At 47.1% G+C, this 12471-nt stretch overlaps 1 protein-coding gene across 1 annotated transcript in view; it reads left to right on the plus strand.

The window, feature by feature from the left end:
• The window catches only part of DLG5 (discs large MAGUK scaffold protein 5), a 148646-nt gene that overhangs the window by 86829 nt on the left and 49346 nt on the right, over positions 1 to 12471 (plus strand). Inside the window, exons 10-15 of the mRNA XM_048504454.1 lie at positions 682 to 807; positions 4365 to 4497; positions 6922 to 7049; positions 9487 to 9662; positions 10274 to 10377; positions 12035 to 12127. Coding sequence (XP_048360411.1) covers positions 682 to 807; positions 4365 to 4497; positions 6922 to 7049; positions 9487 to 9662; positions 10274 to 10377; positions 12035 to 12127 — 760 coding nt within the window. The remainder of the gene's footprint in view (positions 1 to 681; positions 808 to 4364; positions 4498 to 6921; positions 7050 to 9486; positions 9663 to 10273; positions 10378 to 12034; positions 12128 to 12471) is intronic.

The raw sequence follows: 12471 nt of genomic DNA on the forward strand, positions 1-12471 counted from the left end.
CTTTGTTCCATCTTTAGGGAATTGCTTCAGCATACAGTCTGGCCTCTGCCTCTTTTTGTGCAACATGCCGCTGTCTTGGAAACGAGCCTCAGTCTTCTAACTTTTTTTCTGTCTGGAATTTAAAAAGCATATTTTGCACCGGGGCGCATTTTGGACGAGGAATGCTCCCATCAGTTGAATCTCTTACTACCCTGTTTCCCCGAAAACAAGACCTACCCCGAAAATAAGCATGATTTTTTATTTTATTTTTGGAGGATGCTTGAAATATAAGCCTTACTCCAAAAAGAAGCCCTAGTTGTGGATTCCCTGGTCACGTGGGGGGCGCAAAATCATGGGGAAAAAATAAGACATCCCCTGAAAATAAGCCCTAACGCATCTTTTGCAGCAAAAATTAATATAAGACCCTGTCTTATTTTCAGGGAAACACGGTAGGACTGAAGGGATCCACAACTGGCCACTTGAAGGCCAAACCTGGCCCTCCAATTGCCAAACCAGAGACAGAGGCACATGGAGATGAGCAGTAGCTATAGCCATCGTACACTTGCAATTTACCTCTTTCCCGCTCATTATCCGGTTTTGCCTTTTCCCTCCCTCAGTCCCAGTGACCTGGGCCCAAACAAGTAATGTTTGCTGCTGCTGCTGCTCTTTAACGTTCCGTCTAAACGCTATTCCCTTTTCCAGGACTCTGTGCGACAACTTGAGGAGGGAGAGGGACAGGGCGGTCAGCGACTTGGCAGAGGCCCTTCGCAACCTGGACGACATGAGGAAGCAAAAGAACGATGCTGTGCGTGAACTGAAAGAGCTGAAGTGAGTTCTAGAAACCCCTTCCGTCCTTAAAGTTTTGATCCTGATGTTGATGGTGTGCACTGTTGGGGTGGCATGTACATTTCAACACTCACTTGTGTGTATATGTGTGTTTGTGTCAAGTGCCATCAAGTTGCTGCTGACTTATAGTGATCCTGTAGGGTTGTCAAGGCAAGAGATGACTTTGCATAGCAACCTAGGACTTGGGGTGTTGTGGAGTTTCCGGGCTGCATGGATCCTCTGAAGATGCCAGCCACAGATGCAGGCGAAACGTTATAAGAACATAAGAACAAGCCAGCTGGATCAGACCAGAGTCCATCTAGTCCATCTCTCTGCTACTCGCAGTGGCCCACCAGGTGCCTTTGGGAGCTCACATGCAGGATGTGAAAGCAGTGGCCTTCTGTGGCTGTTGCTTCCGAGCACCTGGTCTGTTAAGGCATTTGCAATCTCAGATCAAAGAGGATCAAGATTGGTAGCCAGGAGAAGATGCTACTGGAACATGACCATACAACCCGGAAAACCCACAACACCCCAGTGATTCCGGCTGTGAAAGCCTTTGACAATACAACCTGGGACTTCCTTGATGGTCTCTAATCCAAGTCACCATCAAGGCTGCCCCTGTTTAACTTACAGGATATGATAAGATTAGGCTATCCTGGGGCATTTAGGTGAGGGCAGATGAAAAGGGGTGGTTTGGCGTTGTTGCTTCTGCATAGCTTAGCAACCCTAGACTTTCTTAGTGCTCTCCCACCCAAGTTCTAACCAGGGCTAACCCTGCTTGGCTTTCAAGGTCTGAAGAGATTGGACTAGCCTGGGCGAGCCAGGTCAGGACACAGGCAAACAGAGGGGTCTTACCATTGGCTGCCTCTGCTTAGCAACTGCCTTGATGGGCTGCCATCCAAGTACTAACTGAGGCCAACCCTGCTTCGCTTCTCAGATCTCATGAGATCGGGCTAGTCCTGGACAATTTACTTGTGCAGTGGTTTATTTTAAAAAAGCATTGCAACTAACCAGCAAGCCTGAGGAATTGCTTATAGAAGAGTTGTGGGGCAAGTTCATAGGATCAGCACTCAAACTGCGTAAGAAGGAAATGCTTGTTTTCAAAGGAGGTGTGGGGCATACATTTACGTCCCGAGGAACTTGGGGATAGAACGGCGCATGCTGTCTCCGTAAAAAAGCATGATGCCCTAATTATTAAATCATATATCAATAGTCAGGGCAGTCTGCAAAACTGCTAGTGCAGTGTTTCCCAACCTTTTCGAGGTCAGGGTACCCTTGACCTCACTCTTCATATCTCACGGTACCCCTGCCGCCACCCTCCACCTTCCCCTCCCATTGCCCCTGCTTGCCACACACCCCACCTTCCCCTCCCAGGGTGAAGGGTAGCACGGGGGGTGGGTGGGGTGGCTGCTGACCTTGTGGCAGGCCCTGCCCCATGGCCCAGCTCCATGTCTTTGCTGGCGCCGGTGGGAGACACCACAAAAATGAGCGGGGAGGGGCGGTAGTGTTGCTGCGGTACCCCTGGGACATGCTCACGGCACCCCAGAGTACCACGGTACCCTGGTTGAGAAAAATTGAGTTTTATGCATATTTTTCTTCTTCTAGCTGTGAAGAGTCATATGCATAGTAGAGTAAGGGGTAGAGATGTAAAATTTCTGGAGATTTTGTAGCATTGAGAGAAAATTCAGCAGAAACTGAAATCTGTGCAGTGTGTACTTCCCTCCCCCTCAAGCCTAAAGTTAATGGCATAAATTACCACATTTATGATGTAGTTAGAAATTGAAATTGTTCTGTTTGGTATATTTATGAATTTTAGAAGCATAAATGTGTTAGTTTCCTATGCACAGAACTGGGAATGTATCCAGTGGCAGAGTCAGCTAAATAGCTTAGCACAGCTCTAGCCTCATACAGTCAGATAAGAGAGACAAACAGTGTATTTGGATAATGAGTTAAACTTTAAAACATTGAGAACACTGAATTTTTCAATAGTGTATTACATGTTTGGGCAAAATTCGTTACGTGTAAACAATAAGCATTATTGAAAATATGTTTCCTGTGCTCAAGCATTTCCATTTTCTGTTGTTGTAGATTGTCTTGCTTACAATATACTTGTAATAGAACCAGGGGGCATCCATTGAAAATGCTGGGGGGAAGAATTAGGACTAATAAAAGGAAACACTTCTTCACGCAATGTGTGATTGGTGTTTGGAATATGTTGCCACAGGAGGTGGTGATGGCCACTAACCTGGATACCTTTAAAAGGGGCTTGGACAGATTTATGGAGGAGAAGTCGATTTATGGCTACTAATCTTGATCCTCCTTGATCTGGGGCTCATTCTGCACATGCAGAATAATGCACTTTCAAACTGCTTTCAGTGCTCTTTGAAGCTGTGCGGAATAGCAAAATCCACTTTCAAACAGTTGTGAAAGTGGTTTGAAAATGCATTATTTTGCGTGTGCGGAAGGGGCCTGAGATTGCAAATGCCTTAACAGACCAGGTGATCGGGAGCAACAGCCGCAGAAGGCCCTTGCTTTCACCTCCTGCATGTGAGCTCCCAAAGGCACCTGGTGGGCCACTGCGAGTAGCAGAGAGCTGGACTAGATGGACTCTGGTCTGATCCAGCTGGCTTGTTCTTATGTTCTTATGTTTAATTAAGTGATTTTATATCATCAGTATAACACACATGCAATAATTATTTCGTATTGCCTGTGTACACACTATGCTCAAACATGTCCAGTCTGCAATGTTGTAGATTGTCTTGCTCACAACATAGTTTGAGAGAATAAAACCTTGTGATAAAAAACATTCCACTCATTCCGAAAGGAAATAATTCATAGGGATGTTTTAGTACTCCCTTTAATTTGTAGTTATCCCTTTGGAAGAGGCAGGTTTTTTTCCTGTGTTTTTTTTCCAGATGAGGGAAGTCTGCTGTTGGTAGCAGTGAAATTAGTTAGAGATTAGTGTGAGCCAGAATTAGGGCAGAGGTGGGATCCAGCAGGTTCTCACAGGTTCCCAAGAGTAGGTTACTAATTATTTGTGTGTGCCGAGAGGGGGTTACTAATTGGTGATTTTGCCACGTGATTTTTGCCTTAGTTACGCCCCTCCTCACAGCAGTAGCGCGCAGAACTTGAAGCAGTCTAGCAGCCTGCGCCTGCGTGCATTCGTTTCCCGCCCAAGGACCGGCGCAGCGGCTGCGTCCTTGCTACAGCCCCACCCAGGAATGCCCCGCCCCCGGAATGCCCGGCCCCATTGGCGCTACGACACAGTTTGAATCCCACCACCATGGGAACCTGTTACTAAAATTTTTGGATCCCACCACTGAATTAGGGGTTGGTTAGTTTCCTTCTGAATAGTTGTATTCAAGCTTGTATCAGAAATTTGCATATGCTTTGTTTTTTTAAAAAAGATCATATTCTTATATGTATACTTTGCCCATGTTAATTAAGGGATATTGTGTCATCGATGTAACATGCATGCAATAATTAGGAGAATTTAAGAATTAAAATACATAACGTCCTCTTGCCTTCGCTGAAATTCTCAAACATGTCTCTTCTTGTAGAGAAAAGATGGAGAATCAGTTGGAAAAGGAAGCCAGGTTTCGGCAGTTGATGGCCCACAGCTCTCACGATTCGGCCATTGATACCGATTCGCTGGAATGGGAAACGGAAGTTGTAGAGTTTGAGAAGGACAGGGTAAGTCTGGGAACTCTGCTGCCCCGGAGCGGCTCCAGCATGGGAGAGAACTGTCTGTTGGAGGCTTGCAAAAGAAACAAAAAGCAATCCCAGGAACTGGAGAGGACAGAAGTTAGGCACGAGCATTCCAACAGTGTTCAGTGTTCCTGTGGTTTGTACCTCTTTTTGTGTTTATAAATGTACACATAACTTCAGACGTCAGTGATTCACAACCCATGTACAAATCTTGTGCATTTATTTAATTCATTAACTGTATTTATGTTAATTATTGTTCACCTTTCTTCCTGAGACTCAGGCCGTTTCCGCACGGCCACACTGGGGGTTGGGTCGGCGTACATGACGCCGACCCAACCCCTCGGGACTGTTTGCACGAACGGTCCCGGTAACGAAGGGAAAGACGGCTCGGCGCCGTTGTCTGATCGACCTACCTTCTCTGCGACCCGATCAGGTGCGTCACGAGAGCCAGGGGACCGCCCTGCCCTCTTGCGACCGCTCAGGAGTTGCAGAGGCGAGAAGGTAATCCCCAGGCCACCGGCGACGCGAAGACGTACGTAAGAGAAGGCAGGTCGATCGGGCAAAGGGGGGAGGGATGGCGCCTTCCAGCCGCTGCCGTTCACACGGCGGCGGCTGGAAGCCGCCATTTTCCAACAACCTCACTCGGGGAGCGAGGTGGGAAAATGGCGGCTTTAGCGCTGACGCAAAGACAAGCAGCTTCGCCTTTATCATGCGAACAACTCCTGGGGATTAAGGCGTTTTTTGCGATCCCCAGAGCACTGTATTTCCCCAGTGCGGAAAGGGCCTCAGAGTGGATTACATGGCATGGTATAGTCGATAGGATGGGGCATCCAATAAACAACGTAATAGGGTTTCGACTGCAGAAATCTGAAACCAAGCATGTGTATTTAAACATGACACATAAAACGCTTTAGAAAACACATAGTTGGAGCATACCTGCAGCCACAAGACAGTACGCACGAGACACAGTAGTATAATCCACTGTGTTCCCCAAAGCATCTTTCGCAACAATTTCATTACAATACGGCCCTATTAGCTGTGTAAAAAGACCCTCCTGAATAATTCAGCTTTGCATCGTTTGCCAAAAGCTAGGAGTGTTTCTGACCTCCTCCGACTGGCCGTTCCTTCAATTGGGGATCAAAACAAAAGAATACACGTGGAGGGGCAGTTTGCTAATTTTGAAATCTGCAGGGTGTGGCGCCTGCAGAAAGGCTCTGCTCAGGATGAGTAAAACTGTGATGGTTGAGCACAGACTTGAGTTGAAAGTAAGCGTTGCATTGTAGCAGTTCTGAATCCGCTTTGACTCCTCAGCCGTTAAATTGGGTAAGATGATCCTCAGCAGAGAGGGGCATCACGGGGTCCTTCACAACCAGCCTCACTTTTGGTTTGCTTTCAACTCAGTTCAGAGCAGAGTCAGTCTCTCAGTGTCTTGGAAGATAATTGTGGCTCTTCTGGGCACCCCCCCCCCCCACTTGTGACTCCTATCCTAGGCTGCCAGAAGGGTTTGTGGTTGGCAGGTGGCTCCACCTTAAATAGCTGCCACTGTGGGGACTGGAAGACAGGTAAGCTGCAGCTTTGATGCTTAGGTGGAAATGAAGGTGTGTGCCCCCCCCCCCACCCAGCCACCAGGAGGAGAGCAAACTGTCCATAGTTGGATTTATATCCCCCTTTCTCTCCTATAGGAGACTTAAAGGGGCTTACAAACTCTTTCCCCTTCCTCTCCCCACAACAAACACCCTGTGAGGTGGGTGGGGGCTGAGAGAGCTCCAAAGAACTGTGATTAGCCCAAGGTCACCCAGCTGGCGTGTGTTGGAGCGCACAAGCCAATCTAGTCCCCCAGATAAGCTTCTGCCGCTCAAGCGGCAGAGCGGGGAATCAAACCTGGTTCTCCGGATTAGAGCGCACCTACTCTTAACCACTACACCACGTTGGCTCTCTGAAGGACCAACTGCTCCCATCCATTACTGCCTCGGAATTAAGATAAATGGGAATCAAACCCGGTTCCTCCAGATTAGAGTACACCTGCTCTTAACCACTGCGCCTCTTCTCCTTTTAGAGAGAGTAAAATCAATACCAACACCATGGAAGCCATCCAGAAAAACAGCAAACCGGCCACAGTGTTTGTGGGGGGGCTACTCCCCTTTCTCTGTGGCCAGTTTGCTGCCCTCTGGGAACACGGAATTCTTCACTCCCATCACACAAGGGCAGGCTGAGGTTAAATAGGGTAGGGACAGACAGCCCTGTGTGCCCAGAAGTAATCCTATCATTTAAAAGGGTAGAGGTACATATTTCTGGAGATTTCTTCCTTGCAGGGTAAAGGCATGGTAAAAAAAAATCATGATTTTACACAGCTTTTGTGCACAGAATCACTGCGGTAACGAGCGGTGTTTTAACCTTTAATTTAACTAGGAAGACATGGATTTGAAAGCTCTTGGGTTTGACGTGGCTGAAGGTGTGAATGAGCCGTATCTTCCTGGTGACTGCGGAATATTTGTCACCAAAGTGGATAAAGGAAGTATTGCAGACGGGCGCTTACGGTAAGCAAATCTGCACTTAATGTTATTTGGGTTCACCTCTGGCCAGAGCTGAAGCAAGGGGGAACTGCACCCCTGCTGCTCCCCCACACCCGCCGTGCCCCTGGACCGGCGCGCGCCCCCCCCCCCCCGGTGCAAGACGCCCCACCCCATCCCCTGGTAGCTACGCATCTGCCTCTGGCGCTATGAAGACAGTCGGAAAAGACCAAGATTAATGCGTGGGGAGAAGGGAGTGGTTGTTAGAGGTCAAGTGTCCGAAGGCTTGCCCGCTTGCCTTTTGGGAGAAATAATAGATCAGTGGTGGCGAATCTTTGGCACTCCAGATGTTATGGACTACAATTTCCATCAGCCCCTGCCAGCATAGCCAATTCGCCAATTGGCCATGCTGGCAGAAGCTGATGGGAATTGTAGTCCATAACATCTGGGGTGCCAAAGGTTCGCCACCACGGTAATAGATGGTTGGAGTTGCCTGAATCCCCGTGAATAAGATGATGGAAGGGAGAAGAGGGAGGCTTAGTGCTTGTGCTGGAGAAAATGAGCCGCGATTGGTTGACGCAGTTGCACTAATCAGCTGTCGGAGCTAACACTGGAAATAGTAGATGCAACATGCTAGGTTGGATCTACACCAGTCATGAAGGTCCTCATTTTGTAACAAAGTCTAGCTATATGCCAGTAAAGGTTTGCATTGTATTGCAACAAAGTCTAGGGCAAAAGTCTGCGCTTCTGCTGACTCTCAGAGCCATTGCTGTAAGTAAAGTTCACACCTGTATTGTCGAAGCCTTTCACAGGCAGACTCAACTGGTTGTTATGGGGTTTCTGGGCTGTGTGGCTGTGGTCTGGTAGATCTTGTTCCTAATGTTTCGCCTGCATCTGTGGCTGGCATCTTCAGAGGTGCATCGTAGAGAGAAGTGTGTTACAAACACATTTCTGGACACAGTGTGTAACAGACTTCTCTCTGTGATACACCTCTGAAGATGCCATCCACAGATGCAGGCGAAAGGTTAGAAGAAGAAGAAGAGTTTGGATTTATATCCCCCCTTTCTCTCCTGCAGGAGACTCAAAGGGGCTTACAATCTCCTTGCCCTTCCTCCTTGCTTACAACCTCCTTGCCCTTCCCCCCTCACAACAAACACCCTGTGAGGTGGGTGGGGCTGAGAGAGCTCCGAGAAGCTGTGACTAGCCCAAGGTCACCCAGCTGGCGTGTGTGGGAGTGTACAGGCTAATCTGAATTCCCCAGATAAGCCTCCACAGCTCAGGCGGCAGAGCTGGGAATCAAACCCGGTTCCTCCAGATTAGATACACGAGCTCTTAACCTCCTACCAGACCACGGCCACACAGCCTGGAAAACCCACAACAAAGTTCACACCTGTTTGCCCTGGACTGGGAGGCCTTCAGCATGGGTGTTGTGGTCCCCCACCCCCCACTCCCAGGCCTTTTCTGTTACCTGCTGAGTGTTTTTAGAAAATGGCTGCCCCAGTTCACTCCCCGGATGGGCTTTTGTGTGTGATGCAGCCTAAATGCAACCCCCTCCTCAGCCGTATCCTCAGGACTGCATTTCCTGGTAGTTGCGGTTTCTGGAGGGAAGATTGTTCATGAATTCATGGCTGCTTTTTGATCATTCTTAACCCCTGTGGGAAAGCCAGCTGGGAAATACTGTGCTGGCCTGTGGTTTTAGCAAAACAGAGACTTTCTCTCCCTTGTGTGATGCAGAAGAAAGACCTGGCCATCCTTAATAGATAGATAGATAGATAGATAGATAGATAGATAGATAGATAGATAGATAGATAGATAGATAGAGAGAGAGAGAGAGAGAGAGAGAGAGAGAGAGAGAGAGAGAGAGAGAGAGAGAGAGAGAGAGAGAGGTGAATAGGTGAATAGTTAGTTAGTTAGTTAGTTTGTTAGTTTGTTAGTTAGTTAGTTAGTTAGTTAGTTAGTTAGTTAGTTAGTTAGTTTGTTTGTTTGTTTGTTTGTTTGTTTAATACGGCCAAAGGCCAGCAAAGACAAAACAAAACAACAGCACACATCCACAACCGCAAATTACAACAATGATTACAGCTAACCATTTACATGAATGTTTGGCTTTCAGCTCATCCCTGATTAAGTAGGACCTTGCGTTTTTTATAAGCCAGTGCACAGAACTTTGCTACCTGCTGGGAGATGGTTGCATCCTTGGCTTCCAACAGCATTTTCCTAATCTCTTGGTCAGAATCCTTTGCAATTATCAAGCTGTGTTGCACAAGCAGAGGTAAAATAAAGAGCTCTCTTTCTGCCTTATGCAGCATGCAGTGTAACAAGATATGTGTCGCCTGGCCATCCTTAATGACATCCCAAGGAACAAGAAAAGTGTCCAGATGTTTTCCTAAAAATGAGAAGCAAATTTAAGGCTATGTGGGATTAAGCACGCCAAAGACTTCCTTTGCTTTTGCTTTTGCTTTGTCAGAGTGAATGATTGGCTGCTGAAGATAAATGACATGGACCTCACCAATAAGGACAGGAAGCAAGTCATGAAGGCTGTGCTTAATGGCGGAGGAGTTATTAATATGGTCATTCGCAGAAGGAAGTCTTTAGGAGGGAAGGTGATAACGCCTCTGCACATCAGTCTTTCCGGCCATAAAGGTAAATTGGTTTGAGTTGTTCAAATGAAGATGAGCCATTGGATGTGCTGGCAGGTTAAATTTGTACTGTGCGAGGGATTTTTCCCACTGCATCTCTGCATTATTTGCTGCTGTATTTTATTTGTTTGTTTACTATTTATCAATTTACATTGCGCTTTTTTCCCCAGTGGGGGACCCAAAGCAGGTAACAATACACAGAGAAAACAAACCAAACAAGAAAGGAAGGAAGACTAGACATTCTTTCTCTGCTGGCTGATCTTCCACCCAGCTCCTGGGCAGAAGAACCAAAGAGCAAGATCCTTTTGGTTGTTCTGCTCTGACCTGTAATATCAGCCAAATATTACTCAGCCGCTGCTGTCTGTCAAAATCTTCCCAGTGTCTCCCCTGTAGCCTTATCCCTATCCAATCAGCTTGGGGCTGGGGGATTTTGCCACACCTCTTCATCAGGTGTGATTGGAACATCTCTGCATGAGTCCCTGCTCTGACCTTGCCTCCTTGCTTCCCACCAGTAGTTGATTTAGAACAGTGACTCCTGTGCACTCCAATTGTACTTGGTGTGTTGCTATTGTAAAATTGGTGACAAAAAACACATTTCTGTCTTTTCACTTTCAGATAGTGGGATTAGTCTAGAAAACGGAGTGTTCGTTGCTGCGGTAGTTCCTGGTAGCCCAGCTGCCAAAGAAGGATCCCTCTCAGTAGGAGACAGGATAATTGCTGTAAGTTTTTCCCCCCCAAGAATCTCTTAGATAAGGTTTGACTTTCAAGCTCAATTCAGAGATCACACCGAAACCGTGGTTTGCACCAACCATGATTTAAAACCACAGCCACAGTTCATGCTTCCCAACATACAGCCAAACCTTGGTTAAAGCCATTTTTCTGCTTTCTTTTCTCATCTTCTCAGTAAGCCTTTTTAAACAGGCAGGGAGTCAGGAAGATGAAGTGCAGCCCTATCTGATCCCTATCATGCCAAACCGTGGCTAAGTTTCCTTGACCATGATCTGAAGACTGAATTTAACCATGGTATTTTTATTTATTTCTATTGGTGGTATATTCAAAACTGCATAGACAACTGCACAAATAGCCACTTTGAGCCTCAAATGGGGAAACAAGCAGGACACACACACGCACACACACACACACACACACGTGGAGAGTTAAACGCATGAATTAACGCATGAAATTAAACGCATGAAATTAAACGCATGAATATCAGTGACTGGGCCAGAAGTGGAAGCCAGGACTTTTAAAAAATCTGTTTGTACAGGTATTGTTGAAGGTTCCCCACCCTGGGACATGGACAATATATACCCCACTACAACATTCCCTTCCCTCTGGACACAGTATGTAACAGACTTCCCTCTGTGATAACACCTCTGAAGATGCCAACCACAGATGCAGGCAAAACGTTAGGAACAAGATCTACCAGTGCAGGTTTTTTTGCGGGGGCGGGGGTGGGGGGTGTCCTTTTTTTCTAGTATTGTGATCTGGTATATGATCTATTTTCTGACTCTCCACAAATGTTGATTTGAAAATCAGGGGCCAGTTGGCTATGCTAATTCTCTTGACAACCGAAGCAATGTAACATCCTATGTAACATCTGCAAATCTATAAGAAAACAAGGATTTTAAGTTCTGTTTTCTGAGGGAACCATGATAATAAGGCTTGGTGCACGTGTTGACGTTCTCTGAAGAGTCACCAGAAAAGTTGCAGGAAAGGGTGGGGGCACCACCCCAAGAACAGACTCCTGATTCGTCAGCTGTACTTTATTTCTAGTTACATATGTAGTAAATATACCCCGACTCGCTGAATATTTGGAAAGCAGTTTGCAGATGTAAAAATAAAATAGCACTAATTGAAGCTGGTGAACACAAACAGTTCTTTGATCTTGAAAGCCCAGCCAAACAAAAAAGTTCTTTGGTCCTGAAAGGAGGCACACGATTGGGCTGTATGAGTTTCCACAAGGGTCTGCAACCTGCGGCTCTCCAGATGTTCATGGACTACAAATCCCATCAGCCCCTGCCAGCATGGCCAATTTGTCTAGTGCAGGGGTCTGCAACCTGCGGCTCTCCAGATGTTCATGGGCTACAATTCCCATCAGCCCCTGCCAATTGGCCATGCTGGCAGGGGCAGATGGGATTTGTAGTCCATGAACATCTGGAGAGCCGCAGGTTGCAGACCCCTGCACAAGAGAATCACCACAAAAACAGGGGAAACTACACTGGCAGTAGGACGAAGGTGTATCGACTGTATATATGGGGTGGGGGTTCCTCCTCCACTCCAGCTCACTGTTTCCATTTTAGCGAAGAGAGGCTCACCAAGGTATTCACCTGATCTGATCGCTCACTCTGTTGATACGTCACCCTTTTGTTCCAGATAAACGGCATTGCACTAGATAACAAATCACTGACTGAATGTGAAGCCTTGCTGCGGAACTGCAGGGAGTCCCTTACGCTTTCATTGATGAAGGTGAGCGCCAGCGAGGAGGGAGAGAGAACGGTGGTTGGTCTTCTGCCCGAAGCAGCTGTTCATGGGCATTGGTGGAAAGTGCCGCCTAGTTGCAGTCGACTTAACGATGGCTGCTCGTGGGGTTTTCAAGATTAGAGATGCTCAGAGGTGGTTTGCCATTGCTTGTGTCTGCATAGCAACCTTGGACTTCCTCAATGGTCTTCCATCCAGATAGTAACCAGGGCTGACCATGCTTAGTTACAGTGGCATAGGAGGTTAAGAGCAGGTGCACTCTGATCTAGAGGAACTGAGTTTGATTCTCCGCCTGAGCTGTGGAGGCTTATCTGGGGAATTCAGATTAGCCT

Source organism: Sphaerodactylus townsendi, linkage group LG07, assembly GCF_021028975.2.
Source record: "Sphaerodactylus townsendi isolate TG3544 linkage group LG07, MPM_Stown_v2.3, whole genome shotgun sequence".
Lineage (NCBI taxonomy): Eukaryota > Metazoa > Chordata > Lepidosauria > Squamata > Sphaerodactylidae > Sphaerodactylus > Sphaerodactylus townsendi.